At 44.1% G+C, this 26,626-nt stretch overlaps 1 protein-coding gene across 2 annotated transcripts in view; it reads left to right on the top strand.

Annotated features, from left to right (window-relative positions):
• Positions 1-5,723: 5,723 nt before the first annotated feature.
• Positions 5,724-26,626, top strand: part of NTN4 (netrin 4) — a 341,311-nt gene continuing 320,408 nt past the window's right edge. The window contains exon 1 of one of the 2 annotated variants that reach the window (XM_075856856.1): positions 5,724-6,408. In XM_075856856.1, the coding sequence (XP_075712971.1) occupies positions 6,306-6,408 (103 nt within the window). In that variant the 5' untranslated portion in view covers positions 5,724-6,305. The remainder of the gene's footprint in view (positions 6,409-26,626) is intronic. The other variant, XM_075856857.1, reaches the window with a different exon arrangement.

The raw sequence follows: 26,626 nt of genomic DNA, 5'->3' as shown, positions 1-26,626 counted from the left end.
GCCCTCACATTATAAACTGAAATACCAGCAAAACCCCAAACAGAACAACCACCAAGCAAAATCTCCGCTCCAAAAGTCAAATGACACTCCCTATCTTATGAGCCCTACAGCGTGTCCAAACACGAGTTTAAGTCCACAGATATAGCATCGCCATACCCGGGAAAACCCAATTAACATTTTATGAGGTATTTGTCTTCAGTGGCACAACCTGGGCACAACATATTGTGCACTAAAATGGCATATCAGTGGAATATTGTAATTTTCACACTGCACCATCCGCTATGCATTAACCCCTTCGCGCACCACAACTTAATAGCTTGGGGGGTGATGTATGGAGCCGGGTCACGCGCTGAGCCCGCTCCATACGCTGCGGGTGTCAGCTGTGTATTACAGCTGACACGGACAGGAACAGCGATCCGTTGTCTCTAACATCATGTCCTCTCCCTATCTGTAATTGAATCTTTCTAAAACTGAGCTCCTTGTGTTCCCACCATCTACTGATCTACCTAAATCTGATGTCTCCCTCTCAGGCTGCACGCCCGCTGTCTCTGGGGTAGTTTTTACTCCGATCTTACCTTTACTCCTCACATTCAATCACTTTCACGCTCCTGTCATTTTCACCTCAAAAACATCTCCAGAATCCGCCATTTTCTTACTGAGGAAACAGGCAAAACTCTCATTGTTGCTCTGATTCACTCTCGTCTTGACTACTGTAAATCATTTAGTCGGTCTTCCCCTAACTAAACGCTCCCCTCTCCAATCTATCCTCAATGCAGCAGCCAGGCTCATCTTTCTGACCTACCGCTACATCAACCCTGTGCCAATCACTACGCTGGTTACCCATCCCCTTCAGAATTAAATTCAAACTTATTACTCTTACCCACAAAGCTCTCCACAGTACTGCACCTCCTTACATCTCCTCCCTCATCTCTGTCTACCAGCCTACTCGTGCTCTACGGTGTCATGTCCATGGCCGCGGGCCATCAGGCTCACTCACCTCCTAACGGCTGCAGCCATGGGTCTGCTTGTGCTGGCCCCAGTCGCCTTCTCAGGAGACGCCAGTGCTCACTTCCGCTTACCTTGGCCGGGTCCCGTAGGGACAGCACGCGCACCGGAGTTCAATGTCAGAATTAGCCCATGACCACCCTGGACTATAAAAAGGCCCCAGCCCCTTCCTCCCATGCCTGAGCATTGCTGTCGTACCCTAAGTTTGTCTAGCAAATGGTCTCCTAGTGTTTCCCGGTGTGCTCCGTTTCTGTACCTGTAATCTGTATCCCGTGCTACCTGGTCAAGTGCCGTGCTGAGCTGTAGTCATGCTGTACTGTATTCCACGCCTGTCCTGCTACACCACGCCTGACGTCTGCCTGCTGCCTAAGTCCCAGCAGAGCCCGTCATTGCTACTGTCCGAGCTGCCACAGGTACACTATACGAACTATAGACTGTGACCTGTGCCCTGTTGGCCAGCTGCCATACCGTCAAGGCGGTACGGCCTAGTGGGTCCACGCACCCCACCTGACACTAAGCTCAGGCCATGGACCCTGCTGGCGATCCAAGACCAAGATGAAGTCGCAAGAGATGCGGACGGATATGCTGGACCTCCGTTCTCGAAAGGACCAACTCCTCCAGGCCTTGAACAATCTCGCACGTCGGCAGGATGTCCAAGCTGTCGTTCCTCCTACTACACCTCCTGGCAGTTTCGATCCTCAGACTACACCTCCTGGAACCGTGGATCATCGATTTTCTTTGCCACTTCCTGACCGCTATGATGGAGACGCAGGGACCTGTCGTGGATTTTTGAACCAATGCCAGATCCACTTCACCCTGTATGCAAGGGCATTTTCATTTGATGGCGCAAGGGTCGCTTTCATCATCTCTCTCCTCACTGGCAGGGCCCTTGCATGGGTGAGTTCTATCTGGGAGAGACAAGGACCAGAGACCGTGACTTCCAGGGGTTCCTCCGGACATTCCGCACAGTGTTTGAGGAGCCTGGACGAGTCTCGTCTGCAGCAGCCTCCTTGCTGAACCTACGCCAAGAAGACACCTCCGTGGGCGAGTACGGCATCCACTTCCGCACTCTGGCGGGAGAACTGTTGTGAAACAATGAGGCCCATTTGGCTACATTCTGGCAGGGACTGTCTCCTGGAGAGGGCGTTGATGGTTGCATCGGTAAATAGACTACCTCTGAAAAGACCCAGTTATAGCTGTGACCAAGCCGCTGAGGCTCCAACTGGGAGCTCTCCACTCCGAGCTCCTATCGTTCTTTGTCTTGTCCAAGGCCATTAACCCCGTGCTGCTGGGCCTGCCTTGGCTCTGACTACATGCCCCAATCCAGGACTGGAACTCTGGAGAGGTTCTCCAGTGGGGCCCTGAGTGCCACAACCGTTGCCTGGTACAGATTAATTCGGCTCAGCCTCCTCTGCCTCGGTCATTGGCAGGATTGCCTGGTCATTATGCTGCATTTTCGGACGTCTTCAGCAAGAGGGAGGCGGAGACGCTGCCCCCACACTGGGCGTATAACTGTCCTATCGAGCTGATTCCTGGTGCATCCCTTCCTCGTGGTAGGGTATATCCTCTCTCCTTGCCAGAGACTCTGTCCATATCCGCTTATGTTAAAGAGAACTTGGAGAGGGGCTTCATATGGAAGTCTTACTCCCCGGCAGGAGCCGGGTTCTTCTTCGTCAAGAAGAAGGATGGTTCTCTGCGTCCTTGTATTGACTACCGGGGACTCAACCAGATCACGGTGAAAAATAAGTATCCGTTGCCACTGATCTCAGAACTGTTTAATCGTATATGTGGTGCCAAGATTTTTTCCAAACTAGACCTGCGTGGGGCTTACAATCTAATACGGATTCGCCGGGGTGACGAATGGAAGACTGCATTTAACACCCGTGACGGACACTATGAGTCTCTAGTAATGCCCTTCGGCCTGTGTAATGCTCCCGCAGTCTTCTAGGAGTTCGTTAATTACATTTTCCGTGACCTCCTCTATGTTTGTGTTGTGGTTTATCTTGATGACATCTTGATTTTTTTCTCCAGATCTTATGACTCATCAGAGACATGTCCGTCAAGTTTTGTTGCGGTTAAGGGAGAATCTCTGTACGCCAAGTTGGAGAAGTGCGTGTTTGAGAAAGATGCTCTACCCTTCCTGGGCTACATCGTCTCGAATCGAGGTCTCATGATGAATCCTGAGAAAGTAAAGTCCGTCCTGGAATAGCCATGTCCTCAAGGCTTCATACAGCGCTTCCTGGGATTCGCCAATTTTTACAGACAGTTCATTCCAAACTTCTCCTCACTGACTTCTCCTATCTCTAACCTCACCAAAAAGGGCATGAACGCGAAGGTGTGGACTCCTGAGGCAGAGTCTGCATTCAATAGCCTGAAGAGTGCCTTCACGTCAGCCTCTATCCTCCAGATGTTTCTCGACAGTTCTCGTTGAAGGTGGATGCCTCCTGTGTCGGTGCTGGTGCACTCCTGTTCCAGAGAGGTTCCAAGGGCAAGTCAATGGTATGTGGATATTTCTCTAAGCTCTTCTCTTACGCAGAACGCAACTACTCGATTGGGGATCGGAAGTTACTGGCCATCAAATTGGCCCTGGAGGAGTGGAGACATCTACTAGGGGGCGCAGCTCATCCCATCCTGATTTTTACGGACCACAAGAATCTCACCTATCTTCAGACGGCCCAACGGCTGAACCCTCTTCAGGCCAGGTGGTCGCTGTTCTTTACCAGGTTCCAGTTTGAGCTCCATTATCACCCAGCCGACAAGAATCGAGGGCTAATGCCTTGTCCAGGTCATTTGAGACAGAGGACACATGGTGATTCCACAGAACTGAACTGGTCCCTGAAAAAATAGGCTTTTGAAATTTTCTTAAAAATGTGAGAAATTGCTGCTAAAATTCTAAGCCTTGTAACGTCCTAGAAAAATAAAAAGACGTTCAAAAAACGATGCAAACATAAAGTAGACATATGGGATATGTGAACTAGTAAGTATTTTGTGTGGTATTACTATCTGTTTTACAAGTAGATACATTTAAAGGACGAGTGTTGCGAAAAAATATATATTTATATCAATTTGCTTTTAGTGTTTTATTTAAAAAAATAATATTTATTTGTGTGTTTGTGTTTTACTTTTTTTACTTTTTCTTGTCTATGGGGGCTGCCATTTTTTTTTCCATCTCTGTGTCGATTAACGACACATACAGACATGGAATATGACACATACTGCCCCATAGTGAATGCGAACAGGGCCCGTTCCATCCAATATGCTGTACGCCGTCTGTGTGGGAACGGCGCATGCGCCGCTCCCACACTGTCCAAATTGAAGGTCTTCGGCCGAGCGACGTCTGGCGCCATTTTCTTGTGGACCGGAAGCCGCGGCCGGACAGTAAGATTACTACTTCCGGTCGCGGCTTCCGGACTTGTGCACTTGGAGCGGAGGGAGCAGACGGACCGGACGGACCGGCGGTGGCAGGAGCAGGTAAGTTAGGTCTGTGTATGTACGTGTTTTACTGTGTGATTACTACTGTATGTAAACCTACTACACTGTGTGTTAGCTCAAAAAATGGCGGCACACAGTGTAGGAGGTTAGACCGTTCAATCCCCTCGTTTCTCCCGGCACTAGCCAGGATAAAGGAGGGGGGATTCTGTGAGCTCACTAGAGCGAGTGTGTCTTCTCACAATTTGCAGCATAAAGCAATGTGGTTGCTTTACCACATGCCAATGCTGCAATTTTGGGAATTGCTCCATCTAGTGACCAGCACTGGGAAATGTTATAAATTAGAATCTAATTTATAATATTTCCTGACTCGTGAAAAAATTAAAAAAATTAGAACAATGTTTAATCACTTATACACTAACTGTTTAACTAAAAAAATGAAAACATTTCTAGCGACACATTCCCTTTAAATTTTGAAAAATGCTAATTTCTGCCAATTTTCTCAAAATGTTGGGTTTTTTCACAAATAAATATTGAATTTATCGACCAATTGTTTTCACTAATATAAAGTACAATATGTCACGAGAAAACAGTCTCAGAATCACTTGGATAGGTAAAAGCATTCCGGAGTTATTACCACATAAAGTAACACGTCAGATTTGAAAATATCGGCTTCGTCCTCCAGGCCAAAACAGGCTCAGTCCGGAAAAGGGTTAAAAAAACACAAACGAAAACACAAAATGCCGTTTGCAATTCACACACAATATCCACATTCCTATTTCATTTACTATCTATAATATATTAGGCTATTGCTATGTCCCACTTTTTGTACCACCTAAGGCATAACTTGAAGTTCCTGGACTGCAATGCAAAATCTGTAAGAAGGCCCCCTCTTACCATGTGTACCATTTATAATGCTGGTGTCTTCTGTGGCAGAGGGGGTCTTCAGGCACCCTCAGACCCAAAGTCTGACGGCTACCTCTGCACCCCCACTCTCCCAATATTAGACATTGGTAAATGCAGGAAGGGAATTTATATCTACCAAAATGATGAGAGAGAGCGAGAGAACTTTGCTGCGTTTACATTCACACTCACTCCCCATTGTGCTCGGCTGTCATACAAGCCTTTTGACATAATTTTACAGTAAAGTGAAGACTCACGCAACAAACATTTTTGAGCGTGAACGTTTTAATGACTAATGGCTCAAAGAATGTCCCTGTCATGGTGCACGCATGATTGCCTAATTCACTTAACTAACTGTGCCATGAGGGCATGCAGCCAAAAAGAGAGGCGGAAGAAAGACGCTGAGGCACGAGCAACAATGTGGGCGAATGCTGTTTTCTGTCAGTACCGGGATAGATTTCTCCATTAAAACACCGTGCAAGTCTCGCTAGACAGACAGTGCACGAGAGGAATGCGTGTGAGGTGCAGGAGCTGAGGGCGGGAAGAGGACGGCTGAGGGCGGGAACCAGGCGGGCTCTGCACTATGCACAGCCTAGCAGAGCAGTCAGCCCTAACGCCTCCACTTATTTCCACCAGCTCTAAGCATCCCACACTGGTATCACAGGAAGGGAAGACACCATAATATCTCTACGAGACAAACTGCAGCCTGGACTTACCGCTTACTCAAGATAAGCGCTTGGAAGGCTGTAGAGCTACTGGTCAGGTGCTGCCCGGAGAACATGGCAGGTCACACTACCTCAGGGGAGGTGAGATGAGATGACCGCCAGGAGACGTGAATCCCAGCGTTGTCATGTAGCACTGCGTACTTAGCCAGGAATCTTCGAGCTTATAGCGCCTGTTCAGTGATGGGAGCTGCGCGTGTTTAATAGACAGCACGACACTCGCGGACATACATTACTGGGAGAACTATGTACAGTTACAGGCATAGCCTATGCACCTTCTATGTATCACTGACCATGGAGGTTCTTTTCCCACTGGTGACACTCTTCGCAGCTTCTGCACTGGCTACAGGTTGGTCTTTACCTCATACTCTGTGTCCATTTGTAAATTAGTGTATTGTAGCTATTATAAAACACTTATCAATGTAACACTATAGATTCACATGTGACCATGTAAAAAGAAAACTGCTAAATCGACACATGGCTGCTTGTCAACATGGAAGGTTTCTCAAAACTAATGCGTTTCCCAAAGCAATCAGGTTGCAGCTTTTTTTTTTTTTTTTTTTTTTTAAAGGGGTTTGAAAGATAACTGAAATCTGAGTGGTTGAGATGAGCAACTCCTCCACTTTTAGGCCTCATGCACACAAACGTAAGGACTTTTACTGTCTGCAAATACGGAGGCACATCTGTAGCCGGCCACAATTGCACATCTGTAGCCGGCCACAATTGCAGAAGTGCCCATAGTCTTCTATGGGAGAGTCTGTTCCGCAATTGCGGACGAGAATGACCTGTTCTATATTTTGCGGATCATTGCTACTGCCCGGAGACACATCCGTAAGTATACGGAAGGGTGTCCATGGCCAATAGAAATGAATGGATCTGTAATGTCATCCAAAATTATGGATGAAAATAACGGTTGTGTGCATGGGACCCTACCTTGAAGTAGTTTCATAAATGGTGTCCCAGTTGTATTTTCAATGAATAGAAACCTGCTTTATTTTCCGCATGAATGATTACTTCCATAGGTAGAACAGACATTTCAGGGGGGCAGTCAGGCTAAAAAGTAGAATAGTTGCTTGGCCACCAGGTACCTCCTTTATTTTTTCAGAGGCCCTTTGCAAATTCAAAGCAGCAACCTGATAAGTTAGGATGGGCAACTCCTCCGCTTTTCCTTTTCACCAGTTTTGATAAATCTGCCCCATTATGCTATATTCACATTGACCTCATGGCTTCGTGAATTTCAGAGCTTTGACAGGCCTATTTTTGAGCCTATAGAGATATAATAGGGCTGTTGGGTTTCTTTCAAGGTTCCGGTACTTTTGGCAGTAAGACTAGCTTGTCATCAAATACTAGAATCCCTGATGGAAAGAGAAACACAATAGTGTGAACAGCACTGACTTCTCTATGGTGTGTATAGCCAGTCTTAGTAGAAAAGTAATGATTTTGATCAGTAATCTTTAAACAGCATAAAGCTATCTCTGCAACGTATCAATCATCCCAATAAACACATCCCTGAATAGGGACCGGAGGTTTGTCTGACTAGCCGTGATGGAGGGGATGGAAGGAGCTCATTACCATATGTAGCATACGTCATTTCTGTCAGACTCACTAATAAATAATTTTCAAGCTCTGTGCTTTATTAAGAAGCACCCTAATATGTTCAGATTGTTGCCTAGCAACAGGAAGCGCTGCCAACATTTCAGTAGTCTGTATCCTCATACTCCTATGTAGACCAACATAGTTGCCCCGATTGAAAGCATGGTGACACGTTAACTGATGCGCTGTTTTCATAGTCTGGCACAGGTGGCCATTGCTGCTCAACACCTATCAAGAAGATACACAGAAGGCCCGCCACTAAATATATAACTATAAGTCATAAATACATAAGTAAAACGTACCACACAAAGATGAAAAAATATATTCACACGTTACCCAAGACAAGTGAATCACCCATTTGACCTTCATAATCACCCTAATAGGTTAAAATTGTAGTGCAATGGTTAACCACATATATACATGTACAAAACCCCACTAGAAATGGAAACTCCAAATCAAGAGAAGAATGAGGCATACAGACCATGTCCGTAAGGAGATCCAACCCCTACACGTGTAGTGGTTGAATCTCCTTACTGACCTTGTCTGTATACCTCCCTCTTCTTGATTTGGGGTTTCCATTTCTACACTTGTGGGAGTTTTGGACCTACTGTGTGTGTGTGTGTGTGTGTTAACCATTGCACTACTTGCAGTTTTACCCTATAAGTCTCATTTTGAGGGACAAAGGCCAAATGGGGCGCTACCTCACCATCTGGGTCACTTGACTAGACCTCATTTAGGGTATGTGCACACGATAGCAGGCATTTACGTCTGAAAAGACAGACTGTTTTCAGGAGAAAACGGCTGCCTCGTTTCAGACGTAAATGCTGCTCCTCGCATTTTGCGAGGCTTCTCTGACCGCCGTAAATTTTGAGCTGTGCTTCATTGAGTTCAATGAAGAACGGCTCAAATTACGTCTGAAAGAAGTGTCCTGCACTTCTTTTGACGAGGCTGTATTTTTACGCGTCGTCGTTTGACAGCTGTCAAACGACGACGCGTAAATGACAGGTCGTCTGCACAGTACGTCGGCAAACCCATTCAGATGAATGGGCAGATGTTTGCCGACGTATTGTAGCCCTATTTTCAGACGTAAAACGAGGCATAATACGCCTCGTTTACGTCTGAAAATAGGTTGTGTGAACCCAGCCTTATGGGTAAGGCATTGACAATTTATCTTTATCTTCCCAAAAACTTTTCCATTGCACATTTTGTATTCATTAGGCTTTTAGTTTACTTTACCTGCTTATAAACTCTCTCTGGGTTACATCCCCTTCTGGTCCATGACTATACCTGTGTCATATACTGACTATCCACCTCTATGAATTTTCAATGGCGGTCTTTTTTGGACCGGGAACATGTTTTGTGTGGATAATATATATGTATCCTTTGCTGTGGCAATGCCGATCCCGCAATAGTATGTACTATAAGTACTTTGTAACCATTGTGGTGGTGTTGTTACCAGGAATGTGGTCCAGATACAGATTTTGTTTTTAGATCCTGTGTAGTTTTTATACGAATTTAATAAAATTTATATTTTTCTATTTTTTTTTATACTTATAGTGTTTGACTCTTTCTCAGTGCTTTATAATGTTACGTACTGTAGCTGAACACGTTCTCAGTTTGCAATGGTTACTAATAGAGCTGGTTTAACACTTTCCTTACTATCCTATTTGACACCATTTTTCTGACTGTGTACTGTAGTTATTGCACTGGTTCTCCTCATGATCATTAATGGTGACTGGTGACATCTCAGCGAGCTTAAGAAACATACTAGAAGGGGGAGTTCACACGCAGCGCAAATACTGGGGATTTTCTGCAACTGATTTTGTTGCGGAAAATACGCAGCATAATACAGTAGCAGCAGAGTGGATGAGATTTGAACAAATCTCATCCGCACGCTGCTGAAATAAGTGTAAAAACCGCTCAGAAATTGACCTGCGGTGCATTTTATTAAGTCGCAGCATGTCAATTGATTTTGCGTAATCGCTGCTTTTTTTTTGTTCCCCATTTTCCCCATTGAATTTAATGGGGTGGTAAAACCTGCAACAAATAGCAGATGTTGCGTTTTTTGCGGAGGAAAACTGTGATTCTGCAGCAAAAATCGCAACTCAGAAAAAAAATAGTCTTATACTTACCCAGAACACTGTGCTTCTTCGTTCAGGCCGGCCTTCTATAGCGGTCACATGGGATGATGGGATGAAATGTCATCCCAGGAGGCCGGTCTGCAGGACATCAGAGGGTAAGTATGCACATTTTTTTTTTCCTGTTCTGTTTTCCGCAGTGGACATTCTGACCAAAAACCTGCACCGAAATTTGGTTCGTTTTTTTCGTCCAGAATTCCCTGCAGCGACCAGTTTGAATACACTGTTTGCTTTTACTATGTGTATCCGACCTGCGTGAACATCCCCGAAGAGAGCGGATGCTGTCTGCCAGGTCCTGTGCTTGGGGATCGTTGAATGTCAGCCAAGGCTCACTCAATTAGTTTAATGACATTTTCCATTTGTGTTTTTTTTAATGTAGATTTGAAAAGACGCAAGCAGTGTTATAGTCCTACTACATGGCCATGTGGCAGCTGCAGATGTAGTTGTTCATGTGCGGCAGTTTTCCAGATCAATACTGAGTCGTTGCAATTTTTAACGGTGGCAACGCTGGACGGATTCTAATAGTGCTTAGTCTTTCTGTCTATTCTACCCCCTTTGTGTCTCTTGAGCCTGAACAGTAGGCCCTTTTGGCGTTGGTACTCTGCATTTGCGACTCTTTAAGTCCTCATACCCACGACCGGGTTTCCCGGCCGGGTACCGGCCGTTCATAAATCGGCCGGCACCCGGCTGCGTTAGGAATAATAGACCCCTAATGGGGCTATTCACACGACCGATTTTTTTGACGGCCGGGAAAACCGGCCATCAAAAAATAGGACATGCTCTATTTTCGCCCGGGTACCCGGCCGCCCGGCTCCCATAGAAGTCTATGGGGCCGGGTAATACCCGGCCATCACCGGAATGTTGGCCGGGTTTTCCGTGGCTTGCGCTCTGTCTCCTCCTCACAGCGCAGAGTGCATGTGAGGAGGAAGAGTTGATGCCATTCGGACGAATGGCTGCGCTGTACACTGTGTGGCAGGGCCGGGGTGTACAGCAGGTGGAGGGAGCGCTGCGCTGGCTCCCTTCCCCTGCTTGTTTTAAAAGCGCCCTGGCCCGGCGACACCTTCCATGGCGCCGCTAGCAGCTGCTGCTGCTGTGGCTGCTACTACTGTAGCGACGCCACCATAGCAGAGCAGGGAGGTATCTCCCCGCTCTGCTATGTGCTAGCCGCACTTTAGCTCCTTGAAGGAGCGCTTGATGTCTCTGTCCATATCTGTGCAGTGACATCAGGGGAAACTCCTGAAGCGAAATCCCCGAACACATGGGGATTCCCCTTAAGGAGTTGCCGCTGATGTCACTGTCCAGATCTGCCCGACCCGGAACGGATGCATAACTTTATGCAAACCGGCCGGGCAAAATGGCCGATTTTACCGGCCGGCACTCGGGCTCGGGCGGGACCCGGTCATGTGAATCCCGCCTAACTTCTGCTCCATGCACTGACCCTGTGCCTGGTTAGGGCCTGTTCACATCTGTGTTGGAGGCTCCGTTAGGGGGCCTACTTTGCAGATCCGGCAGAGATTACCAGAAACCATAGCGCAGCATTCTGCGCTATTGTTTCTGGTAAAACCACAGACACCATGGTGGACAGCCGACGGAACCCAGTCAATGGGTTCTGTCAGCTACTGGTAGTGTCAGTGTTGCAATGGAACCGTTGCATCTGGCATTCTCTTGCACTTCTCTGACGGAGCAGAACCAGCTGAATGCCCCGACGCAGATGTGAACAGGGCCTTATTGGTCCTGCAAGAACTCTGCCCAACCTTCAGAAAAGTCCATATTTCTGTGGGAATCACTTAAGTACTTTGAGAGGCAGCTTTTCTGTAGTCTGTATACAGAGCAGCTGTATCGTGCGCTAAGACCTGAATCCATCAGGTCCACGGGACTGACTGGTTCTGTTATTGGACTTTTCTGTTATTTTAATACACAATCCATGTATGACTAGCCTTCTAATCGTCAAATGAGCAGTTTAGTGGCAGACTAGTGTGTAGAGCAATTTTTAAATAGGAGTAATGCCTCCATTTCTCTCCGTTTGAGCTGATAAGATTAAGATGAGGAGGAATGCCTCCAATGCATTTAACCCCTTAGTGACCAGCCCATTTTAGGCCCTAATGACCAAGCTATTTTATTTGTTTTTCTATAGTCTCATTCAAAGAGCTATAACTTTTTTATTTTTTCGTCTACATAGCTGTATGAGGACTTGTTTTTTGCGGGATTAGTTGTACTTTTTAATAGCACCATTTTAGGGTACATATAATTTTTTTTATTAACTTTTTTTTGGGGGGGATTATAAAAAAACCCTGAAATTCCACCATTGTTCTATGCGTTTTTAAATTGACGCCGTTCACTGTGCGGCGTAAATAACATGTTACCTTTATTCTATGGGTCGGTACGATTACGGCGATACCACATATGTAGAGGTTTTTTATGTTTTACGACTTTTGCACAGTAAAAACACTTTTGAACTAAAATTATTTGTTTTTGCATCTTTGCTTTCCAAGAGCCGTAACTTTTTTTTATTTTTCCATCAATGTAGTGATTTTTTGGGCTTGTTTTTTTGCGGGACGAGACGTAGTTTTGATTGGTACTGTTTTGGGGTGCATGGGACTTATTGATTCATTTTTATTATGACTTTTTTGGGGGGCAATGGCAAAAAAATTGCAATTTCGCCATGGTTTTTTACGTTTGTTTTTTTACGGTGTTCACCTTGCGTTTTAAATTACATATTAACTTTATTAATGGAGTCATTACGGTCGCGGCGATACCATATATGTGTACTTTTATTTATTTTGTTACACTTTTACTAAATAAAAAAATGGTTTTATTTATTTTACAGTAATTTTTATTAATCTTTATTTCACATTTATTATTTATTTCATTAGTTCCACTAGGGGACTTTACTGTGCGATCTTCAGATCGCTGCTATAAAGCTTTGGTATACTTCGTATACCAGAGCATTATTGCCTGTCCGTGTAAATCTGACAGGTAATCTGTTAGGACGTGCCTCCGGCGCATCCTAACAGGCATATGTCCAGGGCAGATCTGGGGGTTTTTATCAAGCCCCCGGCTGCCATGACACCCCAACGGAGACCCGCGATTGCATTTGCGGGCTGCCGATGGGTGACAGAGGGAGCTCACTCCCTCTGTAAACAAGTTAAATGCCGCGGTCGCTATTGACGGCGACATTTAACGGGTTAAACGGCCGCGATCGAAGTAAACTTCGATCACGGGCGTTGGAGCAGGAGCTCAGCTGTCATCAGACAGCAGAGCCCCGGCTCCTGCCTGCACAGGAGACCCGTGCAGGACTTAGACTAGGCGAATGTGAAAAGGCGTATTGTTGGTCACTAAGGGGTTAATGGAATGTTGTCATCCTTTTAGTTTGGAGCTGTAAACTAGATGTTAGGAGGAATGCCTCCAATGAATGCAGGAGATATCAACATCTTTAATATATGATCTTGCAAATAATAGGAAATTAATGAATTCAAATATACATTGAATAGTCCTTAACGTTCTCCAATACATCTTAAAAAGTATTTCTGGAATTAGTCCTCCTATTCATAAGGGAATATTTTGAGTATTTCATTCTCCTCTACAGATTTCCCCATCAATACTAATTGAGAATATGATATATGATTGGTAAAGGCAGCCCGTGGATTTATCTTTTAATTCACAATTGTCTGTCCTTAGTAGGGTTAATTAAGTTTTTTTTAGCGTATATCAATAAAGAAATCTTTGTTTTATAGTGTGAATATACATAACCAATCACACAGTTAGGCCAGATACACACGACTGAGTGCAAACTCGGACGTGAAAAACAGTAGATTTTTATGTCCGACTTGCCCCTGTGCGGGTCCCGTTTTTACGGATCCCCATAGACTTGAGTCTATTGAGGGATCCATGAAAACTGAACAAAATCGGACGTGTTCTATTTTTCAACCGACCCTTCACACTTCACACTATTGAAATACATGCGTCCGTGTGATGGACGTTATTTTGACAGCCATCACACGGATGTATACCACGGTCGTCTGAATTCGGCCTTAAAGCCTCATGCCCACTTCAGTTGTTTTCTACGGTGTGCTATCCATCTATTTTAACAGATGGCACACTAACGCATTCATTTCTGTGGAGCCATGCAGACTTCCGTTCTGTTTTGATGGAACCGTGTGGCCGTTCCGACAAAAATAGGACAGGTCCTACTCCTGTCCGTTGTTGACGGAACAGTCTCGGCCATTTCATTAATTTGGTCCGTTGAAACAACAGACTGCACATGGAAGCCATCAGGAGAAAAAGGAGAAAACATGCCAACAGTGGAAAATCAATTTCTCCCGATTACGCCAATACCCCACATGTGGTCATAAACTGCTGGTTGGACAAACGGCAGGACTTAGAAAAGCAGGAATGCTATTTGGCATGTAGATTTTGCTGGATTGGTTTCTGGGCACCATGTCACGTTTGCATAGCTTTTGAGGTGCTAGTACAGAGGTAACCCCATTTTGGAAACTAGACCCCTTGAGGAATTCATTGTAGCTTTCATGGGGTGCCTGCGACTTTTTATCCATTTTTATACTATTTTCTTTATTTTATTTTTAAGAGGCGTGGTGACTAAAAAAAAACAGCAATTCTATAACTGGTTTTTATTCCTTTTTTTTTTTTTGTTTTCTTACAGCGTTCACCGTGCACTATAATTGACTTTCACTTTATTCTGCGGGTCGATAAGATTACAGTGACACCATATGTTTATATATTTTTTTATGTCTTATGGTGTTTGCACAATAAAATACTTTATTTTAAAAATCATTACATTTTTGTGTTGCCATATTCTGAGAGCCGTAACTTTTATTTTTCCATTAAGAAAGCTGTGTGAGGTCTTGTTTTTTTGCGTAATGAACTGTCGTTTCGATCAGTACCTCTTTTGGGTACATGTGACTTTTTGGTCTCCTTTTTATTCCATTTTTTGGGAGGTTAAGTGACCAAAAAAATTGTGATTCTGGTATGGTTTATTATTATTTTCTTTTACGGCGTTCACCACACGGGATAAATAACAAAACGCGGCAATAACAATTATGTAGAGTTTATTTTATTTTAATTTTAAATGATAAAGGACTGATCAGGGAAAAAGGTATTTTTACATTTTTTTTTTAATTACATTTTTTTTTATTTTTTTTCCCACTAGGGGACTTGAATGCATGAAGCCCTGATCAGTATTCGAATACATTGCACTTCATGCGTAGTGCAGTGTATTAGAGCTGTCCACTACTCACTGACAGCAAGCATAGTGGTTCCTGCCAATGTCAGGACCTACTAGGCTAACGTAGATGGCATAGCCGTAGGCCAATGTTAGGCCTCCGGTTGCCATAGCAACAGTCGGTGCCCACAATCATGTCTTGGGATGTCAATGGTGTTAACCCCTAAGAAGCCGCGATTGCTACTGAACGCGGCTTCTAAGGCGTTAATAGGCGAGGACATCGCGATCGGTCCCTGGGGAAGGAGCCACGGCAACTGCTGTACGAGACATTTTGTTTTAAAAGCAAATTACTTATTGTTGTTATATTTTTTTTAAAGTTATTTATTTATTTTTTTGGTGTATTTTTGTTTTTTCTTCCACATGGTGGGAAGTATTAAAAACTAAATAATAATTTGACATGATTTCCTATGTTGGCCACCAGTGGGAGCACTTCCCAGAGTTACAGCAAGGTGAATCAGGCAAAGCAACTGACTTACAGCTGCTGTAAATGTGGGGAGACTCACCCCCTCCCTATTTTTGGCTACAAGCCAGGAAGAGGTGTCTTCAAATTGCCAAACATTGTCTCCATTTTTGAAGAGATTGTACAATTGTAGAATATGCTGATCACAGCAGCTATCGGACACACCAAAGGGCTAAGGAGCCTCACACACTATCTTGTTTGGTCCGTGATATAGGGTCCGTATGTCGGCCGCATTTCCCGGACCGAATACATTGAGGGAGCCGGGCTTCTAGCATCATAGTTATCTAGGACGCTAGGTGTCACTGCCTCGCTGCAGGATAACTGTCCCATACTGAAAACATGATTACAGTACGGGACAGTTGTCCCGCAGCGAGGCAGTGACACCTAGCGTCCTAGATGACTGATGCTAGAAGCCCGGCTCCCTGCAGTGTGTTCGGTCCGGGAAATGTGGCCGACATACGGACCGTATATCCTGGACTAAACACGCTCATGTGTGAGGCTCCTAAGAATGCTGAAAGTCAAAAGGGAAGACCCTGTAGTAAATGACTGGTTCACACAGCGTGTACTTTACATGTTGTTTGGCGCATTTAATGTGCCAAAAAACACTTGAATAAGCTTCCCATTTGCATCAATGGGAAAGCACGCTGTTAGTACATACAACACACTTTTTTAAAAACACTCGCGTAATAAACGCGTTTCCGAAAAAAAAGCGTCTAGTCAAGAAAATGTGACAAATGTTCCCATAGTCAATTGGAGTCCTAATTATCCGCACACAAAATGCATAAAAAAAATTGCGCAAAAAAATAACCTACTTGATTAAGCTTCCCATTTACATCAATGGTAAAGCGAGGTGTTAGTACATACAATGGGCTTTTTTTACCCAACCGTTTGAAAAAAAAATGCGTTGCGTAAAACAGGCGTCTGTTAAATTCTTTGGTGCGTAAAATGCGCCAAATGTTTTCCGTCAGTGGGAAAACGTGTAAAAATCGCATACAAGTCAAACATGCGAAACACGTAAAAAACGCTTGCATTTTAAAAAGCGATTCAGAAGAAACTCTAGTGTATCTGACACATTTGCCATAGTTTTATTTGAGCGCCGTGTGAATATTCCCTAAGGCCCCATGCACACGAACGTGCTTTTGCGGCCGCAATTCCCCCGAAAATCTACGGGAGAATTGCGGCCCCATTCATTTTTCCTATGGGGCCATGCACACGACCGTGGTTTCCACGGTCGGTGCATGGCCCAGGAGACTGGACCGCAGAAAGAACGGAAATGCTTATTACGGCCGTGTTCTGCGGTCCAGGCTCATAGGAAATAATAACCGTAGCCATGTGCACGGCCCGCGATTTGCGGGCGCCTTGTGGGTGACACTCCGCTGCCGGCCGACCCGAAAATCAGAGCTGTGCACATGGCTACGGTCGTGTGGATGAGGCCTAAGGGAATTATTTTTCATTGACGTCCAGTATCTGTTGCGGCGCAGGGGAGAAGACCGATGTCTGCTGTAGGTGAGGTTTATTATTTTTTTTCTTTCATACTACTAAACTTAATTTTTTTGTTTTGCAGGTTCTGCTGGACTGTTTGGACTACGTCGTAGATTCGTTGGACTACTTTGATCTACGTTTTTATGTTTTTTTAAATAAAATGGTTAACGAGAGTTGTGTGGGAGTTTATTTCAATAAAAAAATATTTTCTTAGGGTATATTCACACAGTGCGGTTTTTCCATGCATGCATTTTTCAATGTGGCTTTTGGCCATGCGGGAAAAAAGCGGCAAAGCCGCACTGTGTGAATACACCCTTAGGCCCTAGTTTTTTTGCAGGCAGAAAAAAATGTGCCTCCGAATTCCTTCAGGAATTTTAAGGTCGATTTTTGTACTGCCTGCGCCTTTTTTTATCTGGTTTTCGACCGTGGCCATTGAAGCTAATGCAAAGACCACAGGCAAAAAACGCCATGAAAAACGCTCGTAAAGGAGCGCATTGGGTTTTTTCTGGCTGTCATTAATTTCAATAGGAGGTCAGAGGCGGAAGCCGCGGCAAGAAAGTACGCACTGCCTTTTTTTTCCCCACGCACGGCCAAAAGCTGCTGGGAAGAAGACTCATCTGCTTCACATTGAAATCAATGTGGGCCGATTTCAGGGGTTTTATGGCACCGATTCCAACGCAGTTTCCGTGTCAAAATCAGCGCCGAAAAACTCTGTGTGAGGAGGGAGTTATGTCTCTGTTTTTAATATTTTATTAGCGCCTTAATAATGGCAGTTGTCTGTTTGACGACATCCATTACTAAAGCGGGGCTGCGTGCCCCCTCCCCCATTATAACTCCTGTACCCAACGCGAACAGGGTACCGGGAAGAACCAGGTACAATCCAGTACCCGACCAGTATTATGAGGCTGGGAAAAGCCAAAAATAGTTTTTGCCTTTTTAGTGGCTAACACTAAGCCTCGCCTTAGTAATGGAAGTTGTCAGACAGACAACTGCCATTACTAAGGCGATAACAAACCCCACAGGAATAAGAAAATATTTTTTCCTATTGAAAGAAAAACTTCTCCACATGACCCTCGTTAACCATTTAAAAAATAAATAAAAAAATGTAGATCGCAGTAGTCCACCGAATGTACAACGTAGTCGAATCGGTCCAGCAGAACCTGCAAAACAAAAAAATAAATAGTCAGTAATATGAAAAATAAAATTCTTCTACTCACCTACAGCAGTCTTCTGTTTTCTCCACTGCGCTACAATAGAAACTAGACGTCAATGAACTGTAGTTTCTATTGTGGCGCACGGGACCTAGAGATCCGCCAGAAATATTAAGTTATTAATAATTCTGGCGCATCATGGAGCCCCCACACACACACACACACACACACACACACACACACACACACACACACCTCTGCACCCCCCCTACACGTCTCTCACACACGCACGCACCTTACCTGGTGCCGTTGTTCACCAAAATGGCCCCAGCTTTCCCCCTGCGAAACAGCTTCTGTGCTGGGTTGCTCTGAACTTGCCATCCCACAGAGCATGCGCAGCTCAGAGATAGGGTCGGCCCCCGTCCCTATCTCCTATGGCCTGTAGTTGCCATAGAGCATATGTGTATGTGTCGTGAAAAGACACATATACAGATGCAATAAAAATGCCAGCCCACAGTAAAGTAAAAAAGTGTAAATAAAAAAAATGTGAAAAAATAAACAAATATAATATATAAAAACACATAAAAAAAAAATAATTCTTGACACCATTCCTTTTAAGGACAGCATATTACATGGACAGGTCTACTCGATCGGTCCAAACGGCACAAAAAAAAGATGTGTGTAATGGCAGGAAGGAGGTGAAGGGAAAGTGAGCCCTAATCTACCCACCGCCCTGTCCCTGCCTACTTGCAACGACCCGCCCTAGGCGACGAGGTACAACTGGGCGGCGGTCCCTACGCTGGCTAAGTGCACAGGAAGACAAACAGGGAACACGCAAGGGAAGGGGCAGTAGCCACGGAACGCCACGAGGAAACGGGGCGGCGAACGAACAGTCAGGACCAGGACGAAGTGAGTACACCCGAGCGGACACGGAGACAGAAGCAAGCCAGGGCAAGCAAAGCAGGTCAAGCAGAACTGCAGCAAGGCAGAAGCACGGCAGAAGCAGGCTGGAGCAAGCAGCAGTGGGGCCAGGAATCCAAAAGAATTACAAGCACTGGGGGAGAGCACAGGGCAGGTAATAAAGGGCAGGGGGCGGAGCTAACTCCGACAGACCAGGCCGCGATAGGCTCTCCCACTCCTGAGCCTGCCACCCTGGTTGGTGGGAGAAGGTGTCAGTCGAACAGGTCTGGCCTCAGGTGTGGATTGATTAATCCCAGGAGTGTAGCTAGATGAAGTACCTGGCAGATCCCTAACAATGTGCCTAACAAAAAAATTGACTAACAAAACCTTACCAACAATACAGGGGGCTCATAATTATGAGTCTGCTGAATTCATGAGGGGATTGCTCCTTCCGCCTCCTTCGACAGTGACATGTCAAAAATATGGCTGCACAATATTATTTTTTTTAATTATTTTTTGTGCCATTTGAACTAAAAATAAAGTGGACCTGTTCTGTGTTATGCTGCCCTTAAATTGCAACATATTCCTGTGACAGATCTGCTTTTAATACTAAGGGCCTGTTCCCATCAGCATTGGCTTTCCGTTGAGGGGTTCAGTTGGAGGTTTCCGTCGGGAGAATCCCTCAACGGAATGGCAACCGGAAACCTTAGCTTCCGTTTGCATCACCATTGATATCAATGGTGATCGAAACATTGGTTTGTCACCATTCCGTCAGGTTCCGTTTGTTTTTTTTTACAATCAATAGCGCAATCAACTGCGCTATTGATTCAGTCAAAAAAAACAAACCTGATGGAATGGGGACAAACGGAAACCATTAGCAATGTTTCCGTCACCATTGATATCAATGGTGATGCAAACGGAAGCTAAGGTTTCCGGTTGCCATTCCGTTGAAGGATTCTCCCGACGGAAACCTCCAACTGAACCCCTCAACGGAAAGCCAATGCTGATGGGAACAGGCCTTTACTTTAGGCTTTAAGTTTGCCATGTAGTAGATCAGCTAATTTCTCCTTCATCTGTTTTTATATGGCAATTTGCATTAACTCTAGATTGCAATTAATAGCAATTCATCTGATCACTCTTCATAACAGTCATTCCTTGCCATGAAAATTATCTTGGGCTGGGTTCCCACATAGTGTTAAATCTGCGGAATTTCTGCAACAGAATTCTGTGCGAAAATTCCGCAGCATTTACAGTAGCAGCAAAGCAAATGAGATTTAGAAAATCTGATGCCCACGCTGCGGAACAAACCCCCCTCCCCCCCACCCGCACAAAAAGTGCTCAAAGATGCGTTTTTCAATTCTGCAGCATGTCAATTTATGCTGCGTATTCTGTGTAGAGATGCTGCGTTTTTGGCCCATAGACTTCAATGGGGAGCAGAAATTCTGCAACAGATTTATGTTGCGGTTTTTACAGCTTTTACGCTGCAGAAATGCAGTAAAAGCCATTGTAAATCTACAGGTGCACATATACTTGCTATAACCAATGTTTAACACTAAGTTCACAGATAAAACCGCTGTGGAAAAAAAAACCACTGTGTGGTGCGGGGTTCTGTGACAGATTAACCATAGTTTTTCTAGAGATTCTGCTACAGATTTTCGGTTGCAGAAAATCTGCAGTGTATCCTGTGTGTGGGAGCATAATCACAAAAACTCCATTTCCACTGCATTCCAGCCCTGCCACAAAATTACCGGTTATAATTTCAGTGATCTTCTCGTTAGCCCCGGAGAAAGTGTTAATGAGGATACGGCAGCTGATATCACTCTTTCACGCTGATGGATTTATAAGGGTAAGGCCACATGGAGCGGCCCTGACACGGTCGCAACGTGGCTAACAACCACGCCAGAACCATGTTCGGTGCGGCTGTCAAACAGCCTGTTAGTGGCCGCACGTTAATGCGGGTAAACCGTCCCTTTATCTGCAAAACCGTGCGCCCATGAATTAATAAACCCTTTATGGCAGCACGATTTTGCAAATTACAACTTACCCCCTATTCATTCTCTATGGCAGTGCCGGAAAAAGCCGAACACTGCACTCGGCTATCTCCGGCGCTCCCATAGAGAATGAATGGAGCGGCAGTGCGCATGCACATGTAACTGGAATACTCCTTAAAGAGACTCTGTCACCACATTATAAGTGGCCTATATTGTACATGATGTGATCGGCGCTGTAATGTAGATTACAGCAGTGTTTTTTTTTATTTAGAAAAACGATAATTTTTTAGTTATAACCTATATTAGCTTTATGCTAATGAGTTTCTCAATGGACAACTGGGCGTGTTTTACTTTTTGACCAAGTGTGGCGTTGTGGAGAGAAGTATATGACGCTGACCAATCAGTGACCAATCAGCGTCATACACTTCTACCCATTCATTTACTCTGCACATAGCGATATAGCTATATCACTATCTGCAGCCTCATACACAAACACTAACGTTACTGCAGTGTCCGGACAATGAATATACATTACCTCCAGCCAGGACGTGATGTGTATTCAGAATCCTGACCACTTCTCTGTGATTTACAGCATAGCAGGTGTAGTCTCGCGAGATTACGCTGTAAACTGTCATTTACAGTGAGATCGTGCTGTGCTGCAAATCGCAGAGAAGTCAGGATTTTGAATACTCATCCCGTTCTGGCTGGAGGTAATGTATATTCATTGTCCGGACACTGCAGTAACGTTAGTGTATGTGGCTGCACATAGCGATATAGCTATATCGCTATGTGCAGTGTAAATGAATGGGGAGAAGTGTATGATGCTGACTGGTCGCTGATTGGTCAGCGTCATACACTCCTCTGTACAACGCCCACTCGGTTAAAAAGTAAAACATGCCCAGTTGTCCATTGAGAAACTCATTAGCATAAAGCTAATATACATCATAACTCGGTCAAAAATTATAGTTTTTCTAAATAAAAAACTGCTGTGATCGACGCTGTAATGTAGAATATATCATGTACAATATAGGGCACTTATAATGTGGTGACAAGGTATTTGACAGCCGCTCCTACATAGTGCCAGCGCGGTTGTTGGCTGCGTTGCGACCGTGTTAGGGCCACTCCGTGTGGCTGGACTCTTAGAGCAGAGTGGTTGCTTTTACCGATACCCGACTGCTGGCTGTGTATTTGCAGTCGGGGTCCTTAAAACACATGCCACAGACTATTTACGGCGTGGGTTTTAGCCTACTGTCCGAGCGATCGGGCAGCTGTGACAGTTTTCACTGCTTCTATGTTTGCTGGGCTCCTACGCAGCGCTCAATGAGCGCTGTGTATATGAATAGAGGCAGCGCCGCTGCCTCTTAGTACCGATGATCATGTGACTGGTCACATGATCGCCTGGATGCCGTTAGTGGCAGACTGCTGCTGGGTCTTACTAGACCTAGCACAGCCCTATTAGAGACAATAGTCACTATAAGAGGGCTGATTTCCCCTGTAACTGGGACTGCTGTGCAGCCCCAGTTACAGTGGAAAAACATAGTGTAAAAGAAGAATAAATAAAATAAAGTCCCGCAAAGGTCTTTTCTGACCGTTTGAGGGACAGATCATAATAATAAAAGTAAAATAAAGTGCAAAAAAATTTCAATAAATACACATAAAATATCCACCCCCAAAAAAAGTGTCGTCGTCCCCCCTGCCGCCAATCATTGTCGTAATGCTGGCCCTGGGCCAATTAGCCTAAAATAGACATGCAATATATTAAAATTTACGGTAGACAGTGACGATCACAAATAGAAGGTCTATTTTAGGGTAAAAATATGTTACCCGAACAAAATAGCTAAAAAGTAAAAGAGCTTATTTTTTTTTTACCGTTTTCAAACTTTAAGCCTAAAAATTCTAAAATGGCAAACAGGAGGTGTATAAAAATAACAAAAAAAGAAACTTGCATTGTCTATGGAAAAAACATAGCAAAAATCACATCGCTAGCCCAACAGATAAAAAAAAGTTATAGCTGTTTAACGAGTTATAATAAGGGCTAAACGGTGTCTGGTCCTGGAGGCGCAAAATATCCCGGTCCTGAACCGGTTAAAAGGGGGATGGTGCATGAAATAATTGACTTCTGCTGTTAACGGTCTTTACCTCCAAGGAAACATGTGCAGTCATCATTGCTTTACATCAAAAGGGCTTTACGGGCAAGAATATTGCGGATTGCCCCATAATCAACCATTTAATGGATCATCAAAAACTTCAAGGAGAGAGGTTCAATTGCTGTGAAGAAGGCTTCAGGGCACCCAAGAAAGTCCAACAAGTGCCAGGACTGTCTCCTAAAAAGGAATCTGCTATAGGATCGGTTCAACACCAGTGCGGAGCTTGCTCAGGAATGGCAGCAGGCAGGTGTCAGTGCATCTGCAAGCACAGTGAGGCAAAGCTTTTTGGATGCTGGCCTGGTGTCAATAGGGGGAAGCAAAGAAGCCACTTTCCAAGAAAAACATCAAGGACAGACTGACATTCTGCAGGAAGTACATCTACTGGACTGCAGAGGACTGGGGTAGAATTATTTTCTCTGATGAAACCTCCTTCAGACACTTTGGGATATCTGATCGATTGTTCCGGAGAATAAAAGGTGAGTGATACCATGAGTCCTGTGGCATGCCCAACAGTAAAGCAGACTGGAACCGTTCATGCGTGGGGGTTGGTTTTCATCCAAGAGAGTGGGCTCACTCACAATTTTTCCTAAGAACACTTCCATGAATAAAGAATGGTATCTAAACATCCTCCAAGAGCAGCTTCTTCTAACGATCCAGGAGCAATTTGGTGATAAACAATGCTTTTTCAAGCATGACTGAGCAGCATGTCACAAGGCAAAAATTATAATGAAGTGGCTCGGTGCACAAAACATTGACATTTTGGGTCCATGGCAGGGAAACTCCACAGATCTCAATCTCACTGAGAACCTGCGGTCAATCCTCAAAAAGCGGGTGGACAAACAAAAATACAGAAATTGTGATAAACTCCAAGTACTGATTAGGAAAATGGGTTGCCATCAGTCAGGATTTGGCCCTGAATCTGATATCCAGGATGCCCAGGCGAATTGCAGAAGTCTTGAAAAAGCAAGGTCAACACTTTAAATATTGAGTCTTTGCATAAACTTGATGTATTTCTCAATGAAAGTTTAAAAACTTCAGCACCCATAGAAACATCTGACTAAAAGGTCTCTAAACACTGAGGCAGCAAACTTTGCCACAATCTTGGGCACAGTCTCAATTTTTGGCCAGGACTGTACATGGGGCAGGTACACTTTAAATAAATGTCATCTGTAAAATGTTTGTGAGGTGTTAACCTAGTGAGCACCAAGAGCACCCACTATACAAGCTCTTGTACCAGCTTTACTACATTTTATGAGCTTTGGGGTATATTCACATGCCGCATTTGTTTCAGAAATTGTGGGACTTTTAAAAAAAATGTTTAACCTTTTTATTGAAAAACATTTTTTCAAACAGTTAAGTTTGTTGGGAAAACAGAAGGAAAGCAGGCGAGGGAACAATGCAATACAATCCGTAGTCTTGAGGATCATAGAAATTTTCAGTAAATAAAAATTTGACTTTATCAAGTAGTTGACCTAACTGGTCAAGCAGTGTAAGTAGAGGGGGAGGGAGAAAACAAAATAAGGCCTCATGCACATGAACGTAAAAACGCCCGTGATTACGTGCCCATGGACTTTTATTGGCCACGGGTACCTTCCCGTATGCTTACGGGAAGGTGCCTGTGCCGTTGAAAAATATGGAACATGTCCTATTTCAGGCCGTAATAACGGCACGGGCAGGCCCATAGAAGTCTATGGGGCTCCCGTAATTACGGGTGGCTACGTGTGTGCACCTGTAATTACGGGAGCGTTGCTAGGCGACGTCAGGAGATAGTCACTGTCCAAGGTGCTGAAAGAGTTAAAGAGGCTCTGTCACCACATTATAAGTGCTCTATCTCCTACATAAGGAGATTGGCGCTATAATGTAGGTGACAGCAGTGCTTTTTATTAAATTTTTTTTATCTGTTTTCACCACTTTATTAGCGATTTTAGATTTATGCTAATGAGTTGCCTAAGTGGGCGTGTTTTTACTTTAGACCAAGTGGGCGTTGTACAGAGGAGTGTATGATGCTGACCAATCAGCGTCATGCACTCCTCTCCATTCATTTAGTCAGCACATAGGGATCCTTTTACATCGCTATGTGCTGTCTTATACTAACACATTAACGATACTGAAGTGTTTAGACAGTGAATAGACATTCCACGGGATGTCTATTCACAATCTCTGCACTTCGTTACTTTTTCTGTGGTAGTTACAGCAGAGGAAGTGTAAAAGACAGGTTACAACGAGATTACGCTTCCGCTGCTGTAACTACCACAGAAACAGTAACGAAGTGCAGAGATTGTGAATAGACATCCCGTCGCGCTGATTGAGATTTTGAGATTTTAATAGATTTTTATAGTGCTGGCGGGGGCAAGGGCGCAGTCTTCCTTCATGACGACCCGACTCTTCGTCATGTGTCCGGCCCTGCTGTACACTATGTACAAGCAGTAACTGTAGTTACTGCTTGTACATAGATTACAGCAGGGCTGGTCCATGTAAAGAGTAGTGTACATTAAAGAGTCGTGGCCAGTACATATTAGTTTTTCCTGGTTCTTTGTGAAGTCCTTTAGAGAAGCTTATGGAGAGAAAAAAAAAATCACCATCTTCAGGCCATGCAGCATTTTCAAAAAAATCCACTAACCCCAAATATGCTACAAAAATGCCACAAATAAAATGCTGTGTATGTAGGCTCTTATTTTTTATGATTGACATTAACCCCTTTAGGACGCAGCCTGTTTTGGCCTTGTGGCACAGCCGATTTTTTCAAATCTGACATGTCACTTTATGTGGTAATAACTTGGGAATGCTTTTACCTATCCAAGCGATTCTGAGTCTGTTTTCTCGTGACATATTGTACTTTATGATAGTGGAAAAATTTGGTCGATAAATTTAATATTAGTGAAAAACACCAAAATTTAGAGAAAATTTGCGTTTTTCTACATTTAAATGTATCTACTTGTAAAACAGATAGTACTACCACACAAAATAGTCACTAGTTAACATTAGTTGTAGGGTGAAATTGGAAAAAACTGTGACTCCTCCTTTGCTTTTTGGGTTTCGTTTTTACCGCTTTCAGCGTGCGGTTAAAATGACACCCTAACTTTATTCTGCGGGTCAGTACGATTACGGTGATACCAAATGTATATATATTTTTTTATATTTTACTACTTCTACAAAGAAAAAACAATTTGTTAAAAAAAAAATTTTGGGGTATCAACACATTCTAAGAGCCATAACTTTATTATTTTTTGAGCGATTGAGCGATGTGAGGGCTTATTTTTGGCGGGACGAGCTGTAGTTTTTATTGGTACCATTTTTTGGCACATACAACGTTTTGATCACTTTTTATTACATTTTATTTAGAGCTTTGGTGACCAAAAAACAGTGATTTTGGCATTTTATATTCTTTATTTCTTACGGCGTTCATTATGTGCTAAAAATTACAGTTTTACGATTACGGCGATATCATAAGTATATCGTTTTTTTA

Source organism: Rhinoderma darwinii, chromosome 3 (assembly GCF_050947455.1).
Source record: "Rhinoderma darwinii isolate aRhiDar2 chromosome 3, aRhiDar2.hap1, whole genome shotgun sequence".
Taxonomy (NCBI): Eukaryota; Metazoa; Chordata; class Amphibia; order Anura; family Rhinodermatidae; genus Rhinoderma; species Rhinoderma darwinii.
Note: the sequence above shows the minus strand (reverse complement) of the source record. Positions and strands in the feature narration are given on the sequence as shown.